This window comes from Phyllostomus hastatus, unplaced genomic scaffold (genome assembly GCF_019186645.2).
Source record: "Phyllostomus hastatus isolate PE091 unplaced genomic scaffold, TTU_PhHast_1.1 phas_contig_38, whole genome shotgun sequence".
NCBI classification, from domain to species: domain Eukaryota; kingdom Metazoa; phylum Chordata; class Mammalia; order Chiroptera; family Phyllostomidae; genus Phyllostomus; species Phyllostomus hastatus.
The window spans coordinates 23502140-23515973 of record NW_025333869.1 but is presented as its reverse complement, the minus strand read 5'-3'; the positions used below and the strand labels follow the sequence as shown (position 1 = coordinate 23515973).

Below are 13834 nucleotides of genomic sequence, written 5' to 3'. Positions count from 1 at the left end.
CAAAGATTCCACTAAGAACCTACTAGAACTGAAAAATGAATTCAGCAAAGTAGCAGGATACAAAATTAATATCCAGAAATCAGTTGCATTTTTATATGCCAATAATGAACTAACAGAATGGGAAATTAAGGAAACAATCCTATCCACAATTGCTATAAAATACCTAGGAATAAACCTAACCAAAGATTTTGCAAAAGACCTACACTCAGAAAATTACATGATACTGAAGAAAGAAAATGAAGATACAAATAACTGGAAGCAGAGCTTCTGGTCAAAGACAGAGGTATAGATAAACACAGCTTGCCTCCTCGCACAACCACAGCAAAAATTACAACTAGATAACAAAAAAAGTATCACCCAGAATCGTCAGAAAATCAAGTTGTATGGAAGTCTGACAACCAAGGAATTAAAGAAGCCACATTCATCCAGATGAGTAGAAGGGACAGAAATGTGCAGAGGCACAGAGGCATGGACTAGGGATCCCGTACCCACGTGTGGTAGATAAAAATTGGGAGGGATACCTCAGGAGTAAGGGAATCCCACTCCACACCAGACCACCCAGCCCACAGTTCCAGCACCAGGAAGATAAGTGCCCATAATTTCCCACTGTAAAAACCAGCTAGGGAAAGGGCAGTGGAAGAAACCGCACTATTCTCAGGAGTCTCCTTGGAAAGGGCCCCCAACAGACAGAATTTACAAAGATTCACTCAATCTAGGCTTCAGCACCAGGGCAACAGCTGGAAGTACACTAGTGGCATACGGGGAGAAACTGAAGTGACGGACATCAGGGCAAGTGCAGGGAGACAGCTTCCTCCTGGGGAAAATCCCAGAGGCCAGGCAGTGGCATTGTTCCCTCTCTAAGCCCTCTCCCACACAGAACCACAGAGCAAGGACTTGGCAACTAGGGTTGCCCTACCCTGGCAATTACCTAAGGCTCTACCCCATACAACTTATTAGGTCATGCTACTAAGACAGGGAGGGAGTCAAAGCAGCTCTACCTAATACACAAAAAGAAACATAGAGAGGCTGCCAAAATGAGGAGACAAAGAAATATGGCCCAAATAAAAGAAAACAAAACTCCAGAAAAAGAACTAAATGAAATGGAGATACACAATCTATCAGAAGCAGAGTTCAAACCACCGGTTATTAGGATGCTCAAGGAAATACTGGGTACTTCAACAGCATAAAAAAGACCCAGGCAGACATGAAGGTTATACTAAATGAACTAAAAAAATTGTTTTACAAAGAACCAACAGCGGGGGAATGAGGCTGAGAACCAAATCAATGATTTGGAACATAAAGAAGGTAAAAACATTCAATCAGAACAGCAAGAAGAAAAAGAATGCAAACAAACGAGGACAGTGTAAGCAGCCTTTGGGACATCTTCAATGGTACCAACGTTTGAATCATAGAGATGTCAAAGGGAAAGAGCAAGACATTGAAAACTTATTTGAAAAAATAATGAAAGAAAACTTCCTTAATTTGGTGAGGGAAATAGATGCACAAGTCTAGGAAACACAGAATCCCAAACAAGATGGACCCAAAGAGGACCACACCAAGACACATCATAATTAAAGTGCCAATGGTTAAAGATAAAGAGAGAATCTTCAAAGCAGCAAGAGAAAATCAGCTAGTTACCTGCAAGGTAATTCCTATAAGACTGTCAGCTGATTTCTCAAAAGAAACTTTGTAGGCTAGAAGGGATTGGCAAGAAATATTCCAAATTATTAAAAGCAGAGACCTACAACCTAGATTTCTCTATCTAGCAAAGCTACCATTTAGAATTGAAGGGCAGATAAAGTGCTTCCCAGACAACATAAAGCTAAAGGAGTTAACCATCACCAAACCATTATCACATTAAATGATAAAGGGACTTATTTAAGAAAAAGAAGATCAAAACTATGAACATTAAAATGGCAATAAATTCACAACTGTCAACAATTGAACTAAAAAACAAACTAAGCAAACAAATAGAACTGAAACAGAACCACAGATATGAATTTGGAGGATTATCAGTTGAAACAAAGAAGAATGGGACCAAAGGTAGAGGGATTAATAAATATAAGTTGATAGGTAAAAAATAGACAGGTGGATGTTAAGAACAGTACAGAAAATGGAGAAGCCAAAGAATTTCCATGCATGACTCATGGACATGAACTAAGTGGGTGGACTGCTGGAAAGAATGGAGGGTATCAGGTAGAGGGGGGCATAGGGGGAAAATTGGGACCACTGTAATAGCATAATCAATAATATATATTTTTAAACAAAAAAATAAGTGGAAGTATATACCTTGTTCATGCATAGGAAGAATTAACATCATTAAAATGTCCATGCTACTCAAAGCAATCTATAGATTGAACACAGTTCCTATCAATATTCCAATGATGTATGTCACAGAACTAGAACAAATATTTCAAAAGTTTGTATGGAACCACAAAAGGCCCTGCATAGCAACAGCAATCCTAAGAAAGTAGAACAAAGTTGGAGGAATCACACTACCTAATATCAAACTATATTCTAAGGCCACAGAACTCAAAACAGTCTGGTACTGGCATAAAAAGACATATAATCAATTGAACAGAACAGACACCCCAGAAATAAACTCACACCTTCATATTCAATTAATACTTGACAGAGGAAGGTAGCACATACAGTGGGCTAAATATAGTTTATTCAATAAATGGTGTTGGAAAAATTGGACAGATATGTGCAGAAAAATGAAACTGGACCACCTTATTTCACCACACACAATAAATTCAAACTGGATCAAAAACTTAAATATTAGAACTGAAACCATAAAAACATAGGCAGCAAAACCTCAGACATTGCTCATAGAAATTTTTTATTGAATATATCTCCCCAGGCAAGGGAAACGAAAAGAAAAAATAAACAAATGGGACTGTATCAAACTAAAAAGTTTTTTACAGCAAAGGAAATTACCAACAAAATAAAAAGACTACCCACCGAATGGGAGACCATATTTGCTGATACATCTAATAAGGGGTTAATATCCAAAACTTATAAACAACTTACAAAACTCAAACCCCAAAAAACAAACAATCCAATTAAAAAATGGGCAAAGAATCTGAAGAGACACCTCTTCAAAGAGGACATACAAATGGCCAATAGACATATGAAAAGATGCTCAACATCACTAATCATCAGACAAATGAAAATTAAAACCACAATGAGATGTGATCTCACACATGTCAGAATGGTATCGTTAATAAATTAACAAAAGCCCTGGCTGATGTGGCTCAGTGGATTGAGTGCCAGCCTACGAAATAAAGGGTTGTCAGTTCAATTCCCAGTCAGGGTATATGCCTGGGTTGTAGACCAGGTACCCAATAGGGGGTACACAAGAGGCAACCACACACTGATGTTTCTCTTCCTCTCTTCCCCTCTCTCTAAAAACAAATAAAATCTTTAGACTTCTGGCCATCGACCAAAAAAAAGGACAACAACAAATTTAAAAAAAAAAAAACAGTAAACAGAACTGCCAGAAAATCGAACTGTGTGGAAGTCTGACAACCAAGGAATTAAAGAAGAAATACTCATCCAAACCAGTAGGAGAGGCAGAGAGGGGCAGCTGGGGTGGAGAGGTCTCGTGGCAAAGTGGTGGCTGGAGAACAGGGGTGGGCCAGGTGGCAGCTGGCAGAGCAGGTGGTCCCATATTTGTTTGCAGATAAACCAGAGGAACAACTGGGGAGCAAGGCAGATCAAGCAACCCAGGTTTCCAGTGCAGGAGGTAGGGGGTGGAGGGTGGGAATAAAGCCTCAAAGCCTCTGAATGAAAAAACCTGTGGGTGTTTAGGCATCAGGAGAAACTCCCAGCCTCACAGGAGAGTTTGCTAGAGAGACCCACAGGGTCCTAGAACATACACAAAACCACCCACTTGGGGAATCAGCACCAGAAGGGCCCAATTTGCTTCTAGGTACCAAGGAAGAGACTGAAAACTGCTCAGGACTGAACAAGCAACACTGTTCCCTCTGGGACCCCTCCCACACACACACAGCGCCACAGCATAGCAACATGGGTTGCCCTGCTCTGGGGAATACCTAAGGCTCTGCCCCTTACTACAAAACAGATGCACCAAGACAAAAAAAAAAAACGTAACCCAAATGAAAGAACAGATCAAAACTCCAGAAAAAATACAACTAAGCGATGAAGAGATAGTCAACCTATTAGAGGCACAGTTCAAAACACTGGTAATCAGGATGCTCACAGGAATGGTTGAGTATAGTCACAAATCAGAGGAAAAAGTGGAGGCTATGAAAAGTGAAATAAAGGAAAATGTACAGGGAACCAACAGTGACAGGAAGGAAACCGGAACTCAAATCAACAGTTTAAAGAAGGACGAAATAAAAATTTAACCACAACAGAATGAAGAAACAAGAATTCAAAAAAAATTAGGAGAGGCTTAGCAACCTCTGGAACAATTTTAAATGTTCCAACATCAGAATCACGGGGGTGCCAGAAGGAAAAAAGGAAGACCAAGAAATTGAGAACTTATTTGAAAAAATAATGAAGAAAAACTTCCCTAATTTGGCAAAGGAAACAGGCTTCCAGGAAGTTCAGGAAGCTCAAAAAATCTCAAAGAAGTTGGGCCCAAGGAGGAAAACACAAAGGCACATCATAATTACATTAGCCAAAGTAAAATGAAGGAGAGAATCCTAGAAGCAGCAACAGATAAGGAGACAGTAACCTACAAAGGAGTTCCCATCAGACTGTCAGCTGATTTCTCAAAAGAGACCTTGCAGGCAAGAAGGGGCTGGAAAGAAGTATTCCAAGTCATGAAAAGCAGGGACCTACAGCCAAGATTACTCTACCCAGCAAAGCTTTCATTTAGAATGGAAGGGCAGATAAAGTGCTTCCCACATAAGGTCAAATTAAAGGAGTTCATCGTCGCCAAGCCCTTATTCTATCAGATGTTAAAGGGACTTATCTAAGAAAAAGAAGATAAAAAATAGGAACAGTAAAATGACAACAAACCCAAAACTATCAACAGCTGAACCTACAAAAACAAAAACCATCTAAGCAAACTAGAACAGCAACAGATTCATAGAAATAAAGATCACATGGAGGATTATCAGTGGGGAGAGGGAGGGAGAATGGGGAAAAGGTACACAGAATAAGAAGCATAATTGGCAGGCACAAAATAGACAGCAGGAGGTTAAGAATAGGATGGGAAATGGAGAAGCCAAAGAATATATATATATATATAAAAGCCATGAACATGAATAAGGTGGGGGGTACATGGAAGAGGGGAATAAAGGGGAGAAAAAAATGGGACAACTGTAATAACATAATCAAGAAAATATATTAAAAATAAAAATGAAAACATATAAAATCTTTAAAGATTAAAGGAATAAATCAACAAACAACAAGTGCTGGTGAGGATGTGGAGAAAGGGGAACCCTTTTGCACTGTTGGTTAGAGATCAGATTGGTACATGTACCTGTGGAAAGCAGTATGGAGATACCTCAAAAAATTAAAAAAATGGTCTTTTGACCCAGCGATCCCACTTTTGGGAATATATCCGAAGGAACCCAAAACACTAATTCTAAATAATATAAGCACTCCTATGTTCATTGTAGTGTTATTTCCAATCGCCAAAATATGGAAGCAGCCCAAGTGTCCATCTGTAGATGAGTGGATAAAACAATTATGGGCCATTTAGACATTGGAATTCTACTTGGTCATAAAAAAGAAGAAAATGTTTCCTTTTCTAACAGTATGAATGAGCCTGGAGAACATTATGCTAAGTGAAACAAGCCAGTCAGAGAAAGACAAATACCATATATATTCACTCATATGTGAAATCCAATGAACAAACTGAACTAACAAGCAAAGTAGGGACAGACTCATAGATGGACAGCAGATGATGGCTAGTAGGGGTTGGAGAGATTAGGGGTTGGAGGGATTGAACAAGGAAAAAGGACTCATGGATATGGACAATAGTGTGGTGACTGCTGGGGGGAGAGGGGTACCCTTAATGGTAACAGGAAAAAAAAACCACAATAAAGATTAAATACAAAAAGAAAAAGAAAAATTTTCCTGATGTTTCCAGACTAGGTTAAAGTCACTTTCTTTTTTGTGGTCCTATAGCATGACATATGATACACATCTATAGCATGGCACTTACTAACTATACTGTAAATATCTGTCTCTCCAACAAGCTTATGAGTTCCTTGAAGGGAGGGGGCTGTCTTTCATTTCTACATACCTAGTGATTAGAACATAGGTACCAAAAAATGTTTATTGAATTGAACATATGTTACAGTTTCTAAAATACTTGTATATCTTGACCCAAATTTAACAGCAATAACTATATTTATAGTGTTTCATTTACAGTTAACAAAGTATTTTCACATACATAAACCTGCATAATTCTCAGCAACATCCTGTGAGTTGGTAAAGCAGGTTTTACCTCCATTTCACAAATGAGATAATAGGTTCAAAAAACTTAAATACTCTCTCTAGGTAGTTCAACTGACTGTGTTTGAATCCTAGCTCTACCTTAATAAGCATGGTAGAACCATGGTTGAAACTGGGGTCTTTAAATGCTACTCCAGTACTATCTGTCTTAGACCAAAACAGTGACAATGCTCTAGTGACTAAAATATTCATCAGAAGTCTCCTAATCATGAAAAACCGTATAACCATTTCAATGACCAGAGGTAGAAGGCATTCTACCAGAGGGCATTGGCTATATGCCCTAAAAGTCAATAATCCCACAGCACTGTCTTCAAAATTTCAAGGTACCCCTTGGATTCCTTTTAATTTGTGGTAGTTTTGTGAGTACAATATCTTTCCCTCAAAATTGGTTCCCTTTCCGGGCTGATTTTTGTTGTGGCATTACTATTCTCCATCACTTGGGCTTAAAATTTGGTGAAACTGTTCTTTTCTTGGACTCTAAGTCCTATTGATTCTTCAAATTCTCATTTTCTTACATCTCCATTACTGCAATCAATGTTAGCTAGTTCAAGTTCTTACCACTTTGTGAACTAGAAAAAATATGCTCTACTTTTCCTTCCCCTTGACTGTTCAAAGAACAGCTAAATTAACCTACTCAAAAATGTTGAATGACTTCTTAAGGACCAAAGAACAAAGGGGAAAAAAGCCTGAAACTTATTTTCAGGGTCATCCTCAATTTGACCATTACCTGTCTTTTACATGTCATTCTAATCTCTGCCTCTAACTGCAATTGCTCAATTAGCTCTTAAAGCAAAATTAGTCTGATTGTTTCCTTAAAAAGTTCTGCTCTCCCACCTATTTCATTCCCATACCCAATCACTGATCCAGTATATGTCTACCTTATAATATTACTCACAATTTGAGTCATATTTGATTTCTCTCTTCCTTTTCATTCAACCTTGGTCATTCTGTATTTGGATGCACCATTAATCTTCTAATACGCAGATTTAAGCCCCTCCTCCTCTAAAATTTTATTCTACACAATACCAGGTTAGCTTTCAAAGAACCAAGACATTAGATCATCCGTCTACTTTAAAACCTTCAATAATAATGAAGATGATGGCTACCATTGGTTGAGTACTTATGTGCCAGGCCAGGCACTGTGGTACACAGTTCACATGAACAGCTTTCATTAATCCTTCAAAAACCCCATAATGATATTTTATTATCTCTATTTTACAGATATGAAAACTGAGACTTAGTGATATTAAGTATCTTGTCCACAGTGAAAAGATTAAGGTAGACCTAGGATTCAAACCCAGTCAATCTGACTCTAGAAACTGTGTTTTCAATCATCCAGAGGTTATACTGTGCATTAACCTAAATTCCAGCTTCTTAACTTGGTGTACAAAAGATTCTTTCCAACTTCATCTCCTGCCATTACTTGCCAAGCACTTTAGGAAGCACACATTTCGTGCTTCCTAAAAATGTCATGCCTTTCTGCTGCTGTTTGTTCTACCAGGAAGTATTCACTACCCAGCTCTACCTTCTACCTAGAGAAATTCTACTCATCCTTCAAGGCACACCTCAAAACATAAACCTCAGTGACTATGCTTTCACTCCAGGTGAGATAGTCAATTCCTCCTTTACATCTCCAACAGCACTTTGTACCTAGTTCATTATATTATTTACTTGCAATAATGTCTCCTCCACTAGATTGCCAGCACTCCAAGAGAATTTATCTTAACATAGCTAATTAATTCTACATTGCCAATGTCTAGTATAATGCCTGGTACAAAGCAGGTACTCAAATGTTGGACAAATATAAGGTCCCAATCTTCTGCCTATTTGAAACCTACCAATACTTCAAGGTCTATTTCCTCCCACACAAACTCTTGCTAGGCCACTCCAGTCCAGAGTCACTATCTCCTTTGAACTTGCTGGCTCTGCCTCTTAGCTTGCAATTGTAAATCACACCCATCCTTATGACATATATAACTTTTCATGAGTACTTATTTCCCCAAGGACCAAGACTATATTTTATCTTTTTACACTTCTGCTGTTTCCCTACAATCTTAGCATACAGCAGGCATTCAATAAATATTTTCTACTTGATTATTTGAAGTTTTAAAATAAATATTACATACCAAACAAGAATGCCCAATTAGCGCCAGCTTGTTTCATCTGTGTATAAGCATTTTTATAATGAAATAAAGTCATATAATTAGCACAAAACATACCTCAATTAGTGCATTAAGGTCCTTTTCACTAAACTTCCTTACTACTCTTGCCAATTCATTCAATAGCTCCGGAACCTGAAGCTTTTGCCTCACTTGCCTTACTAATGAGCAGCTGTATTTCCTCCTTGGTATTTTTCTTCTAAAATGTCTTGTTACTACAGTGTATCTGTACCTCTCTCCCTCTCCCTCTCTCTCTCTCTCATTCACACACACACACTATTCTGTTCCTTTGCTTTCTCTAGAACATGGTACTACAGACTTACTTTAGTATACTTAAGAATTTAATGGAGGTGGAAAGAAAATTAAAAACCATTTTTAAGAGTTATATTTTAGATAGGTAAGTCCACAAAATAGCTCATAAACAAAAATTAAAATTCAAGTTGGTTTAAAATATGATATAGAACTAGTAAGAAACACTGCAGTAGCTATATGACCCCAAGACCTATGTGGTTCATCTAAAAATCTGTCATGAAAAATAAGAAATCCTAATAAACTTAAGGTACTCAAAAACACTTTAGTCAAATGACTTCAGACTTGTAAGCAGGGCAGCTTATAAATAAAAAAGGATGGCCATAAGAAATATATCAGCCTTAAAAATTTAAAAAGATACTTCAGTATTTTGGCTTAATCAGAAAATCTGATAATTTAAAAAATAAGGTTAATATAACCTAGAAAATAAAGAATATATATTGAACACAAAAGAGAGTCATGTTGAGTATGCTAAAGTGAACATATACACAATACAGACAACACTCTTAGTGATAAAGGTGAATTTTTGTATCAAGACTAATAGATATAATAATCTCAAGGGACAACTTAGTTTTACAAATATGGGTACATTTAAAAAAAAAATGTTTACTGATTTTAGAGAGAGAGAAAGGGAGAGACAGAGAAGAACATTGTTGTGAAGGAGAAACACCAACTGGTTGCCTCCCATACACACCCTGACCCAGGATCAAACCCGCATCCTTTTGGCATATGGGATGATCCTCCAACCAACTGAACCATACCTGCCAGGGCAAATCTGGATACATTTTAAAAGTATCTGGAAAGAAAAGGAAGTATCTGGACAAGTCAGGTGAGGCAAATTTGAGGTGGAGGGAAAACAATATACATAAATTTAAGGTTTTATGTTTTAATTACCCATACCAATTTTGTTGATGTGGCAGTAAGACACTTATGCAGATACAGTTATCTATTTTTTCTAGTTTTTTTCTATTTTTTTATTTCCAACTTCTTATCTTAGCTAAAGTATAGAAAAATGCTCAACAGAATATAGGTAAGAGTGAATGCTAATCTCACCTAAACCAGTTGGGCTACATCAACTTTAAAATAGAAGAATTTGACCAGGGCCATCAGCTGGAGTGGACTCAGAAATAAATTTCCTTTAACTAGACAGGAAACCTAATCACTCATAATTAGTGATATGGAATCACTACTATTAATTTCAGTGAAGAGCTAATTACATTTACATATGAATCACCTACAGTATTCCAGTACTTCAAACTTCACATTAAGTAAATTTCAGGCATCTGATATTAAACACAAAAAGATAAATATTCCCCACCCCCACCCTTAAAACCTACATGACAGTAGTATACAGGCCTCCTGACTATAAGTGTAACAGCATAAAATTGAGAAAAGGAAAAGTTTCAAGGCATAAAAAAGTAATTGTATGGATACCAAAGAAGGTCTCCATAATATTACTACTATGAAATGGTACAGCTGCAAAACTAGCACATACTGGACTTTTTTAAAAATCTGCATTTTAACAAGTTAAACTTGAGTTGAACTAGCAAACTAGCTGAACTAGTCAGAGATCTTCTCTGTCAGCAACTGTAACATCATGGTATACAACTATTGAATGAGAAAGGTCAAGAAAGTCTGAAGATGAAATCTACAAGTGGATTTCTGTATGCAAGGTGAATTTCCCAGTAATTTCCAAGGAAGCCAGAGATAATACTCCATGTGCAAACTAGTCTGTTGCAAACCACCTCTATAAACATGTGATCCATATCAGGCACTTCAACTAGCTAACAAATTCCATAAAGAAATGAAAGTTGTCTTGATGAAGAATACACTACTAAGTACATGAGATCACATATCTATGAGCTCTGTTAAACTATAACTTCATATGCCAACAAGCTCTTTTCCTATTTACCCAAACCAAATGACTTTTATTTCATAGCAATCAAATTATGACTGAGATTCACAACTTACTCTACAGAACATGCCTTATGTTTGAAATCTTATTTTTATTGTATTAAAGCAGTACAGGGAAAACATTACCATATATATGACAAGAAACAAGAAGATTCATAAGGATAGCATAAACTAATTGTTCAGGAATGTGATTGGTTTTGCCATCTAACAGTAGGGTGAAGAGTGCCCAGGGAAATAAACATAAACACAAGATACATAGTCAGAAAATAAAGAGTCAGCCCAGGTCTCCTATTCCCACCCCCATAAAATTCTAGTATTTCATGATAGAATGAATACCTGAACTACTAATCTCCCCCTCCCCACCCTTTCTTTTTAAAAAGATTTCTCAGGACAATTCCATAAACTCTTTATTCAGTTCATTCCAATGCCTGGCCCAGCTGGACAGACCACTAACTTTTAAAAATTATCTACAGAAGCCTGGATACAAATTAGTGTTATTCTCAAAGCAGGCTCAAATTGAAATATTAAAACAACACAAAGGAAAAAGGTTTTCTCGTTTTTAAATATTTTAATGGAAACATATCTGGTCAGACTTCAAAAACTGGGCTAACAGTGTTTAAACACTGTGCCAGTATATGTAAGAAACTGAATTTAAAAAGTATCTATCTTTCAAAAACAAACATAATACAATAAAAAAACGTTGTAATGATTTCAAACTATTGACCAAGCTACATGGTAAAGAAAAATTATTTCAAATTGTGTTTCACCTCCACAGCAGTGCTTGAAGTTGATGGGCTCTCCTAGAGAGCATGGAAATCTTCAGTTAACTCTCAATTAGCCCTCAATCTTTACATTTTAAATTAATCTGTTGACTTTTTGTCAGTAAACACCCAGAATGTTGACATTCTGGCTCAGCTGAGAAATATTTAACTTTTCCTTCTAGGGGGAGTGTGTGGGTTGTGCTTGAAGGGAAGAGATAACCCCTTTTGGGCTTTGACCAGTGTTGACGGTTTTCTACGCAAATGCTGCTTCTTACCCACGAGGCTTTTTTTTGGAGAGGTCTTTTAAGCGGCCTCTTCTCCATCTATACTGCACTTAAAGCCAAGGCCCCCAAATCCTGCCTCGTCCCTTCACCCTTGTCCAATCTCACGAACCCCTGGGGCTGGCGCTAAGCAGGAGCGAACAGGGCGGATGGCTGTCACTGGGGACCAGGCGTGGGCCAAAACCGCGGTGATGATTTCTGACTGCTCATCGCCCAGCCCCGCGCGGCCGAAGGTCTCCGAGGCCCTCGGTCAGCCTCGGCAAGCCGGGCGAGCAGCTGTCGCAGAGCAGGAAGCTAATCGCGGCCTCTGGGCCGCTTTGACAGGCCGAGTAGGAAAAGGGGCTCACTGCGGCTAGAAGCCTCACCCCTTCGGCTAAGAGACCTCGAGAGCGAAACCTCCGCCCCGGCCCGAAGGCAAGCGAAAGACGGAGGAGCCTCCGCTACCGACTCAGCCCAGCCCAGCAGGGGCCCGCCCAGGGGCCACTCCCCAAGGGAGGCAGCCAGTCACTCGCCCGCCTTTCCCGGCCGCTCCGGAGGGGACGGTCTCCCGCCCTCCCTCACACATAGCTCCTCAGGCCAGGCCCCCAGGGCTTCGTCCACCTCTCACCTTTGACGACGCGGTCCGCCCCGGGAGGGGGCGGCGGGGGCGAGGGTGGGGGCGGTGCAGCCCGGGCCGGCTCCGGGGCGGCCATGCTGGGCCCGGGGCTCGGCTACGCGTTGGGCCGGGCGGGGTTGGGGGCGGGGGTGGCGGCTACCAGAGCCAAGCGGCGGCGCCGCCGGGGAACATGGCGGACCCTCTTTCCCTACAGAGGGGCTAAGGCCGGCATGCACTGCGCGTGCGGGGGCGGGGGCGGGGCAGGCTCTAGGGACTTGGTCAAAATTACTGAAGCTGAAGAAACAGGACGAGGCCAAGGGAACAAGTTAAAATTCTGGGCAGGCAAAAATCAGAGTGGGGCATGAAGGCTACCGATCACTAGTTGCTGCAATAAATGAGTGCTAGGAATCACGACACCGGCTCTCTTGGAGCTCCCTGTAAGATGGGAAACGTGATCAAACCTCAAAATCTCCTCCTAATAGAAAAACAAGTGTATATCAATTTGGTACTGGATCTAGTTGGTAAAGGACAAGAGAAATAGAGGAGTCATTACAAGATTTATAGAGAAGTGAGCGTTCAAAGTGGAGTTTGAGAGAGAATCTGCTCCTTGTGTTTAGAGCCTGGAATTGTTAAGGCTCTGAAAGCACAAAGTAAGAATACAGGGAGAGCAGATTAGACCCAATGGGTTAAGAATCAAATAGGCCCAGGCCAGTGTGGTTAGGTTGGAGCGTTGTCCTGTAACCGAAAGGTTGCAGTTGGAACTTCTGTCTGGGCCCGCATTGGGGAGGCAACCAATCGATGCTTCTCTCTCCCATCAATGTTTCTCTCTCTCCTTAACAATAACAAATCAAACTGGTAAGGAAAAGGCTGGGATGACACCAAATGATATTCAAAAAGTCTACAGAATTCACTTGGAAAGAACACAACATCCTTCTTGATACTCTGGATAGAGACCAGCGTGTGTACTGAGATGTATATATCTTGAAGCACAGGTTGTGCTCAGGATCTGTCCACAATGGATGGTGATAATTAGGAAAGCAGTGGTCCAAAGGTCTTGAAGAACACCTTTCTACCGTTTCCTTTTGTCACTCTCAATGATCCTGAGACCTGGGATAATAGAGAAGGGGAGTACCCAATAGGTATTCTTTTCGAAGAGCCTACAAATTATCTTTTAGAAGGAGGAGAATTTGGGATGGGGGCAGGGGTGAAAATGGATCTTTCTGGCGTTGAAGTACAATTCCACAGAGGAAGGGAAGGGGAAGAGGAGACCTGGGGAGAAAGGAACACGAAAGAGGAGGCACCTCATGCACTTGTAGAAGGGCACCAAGAGTACATAGACCCCAGGTGAATTTCTAAGAGGAGGTCTAATCTCTAGGA

At 39.7% G+C, this 13834-nt stretch overlaps 1 protein-coding gene across 7 annotated transcripts in view; it reads right to left on the bottom strand.

Annotated features, from left to right (window-relative positions):
- PPP3CB (protein phosphatase 3 catalytic subunit beta) overlaps window positions 1–12596 on the bottom strand; it is a 53358-nt gene extending 40762 nt beyond the window's left edge. For all 7 annotated transcript variants that reach the window (XM_045841953.1, XM_045841958.1, XM_045841954.1 and 4 more), the window contains exon 1: window positions 12470–12596. In XM_045841953.1, coding sequence (XP_045697909.1) covers window positions 12470–12554 — 85 coding nt within the window. In that variant the 5' untranslated portion in view covers window positions 12555–12596. The remainder of the gene's footprint in view (window positions 1–12469) is intronic.
- Window positions 12597–13834: the final 1238 nt, after the last annotated feature.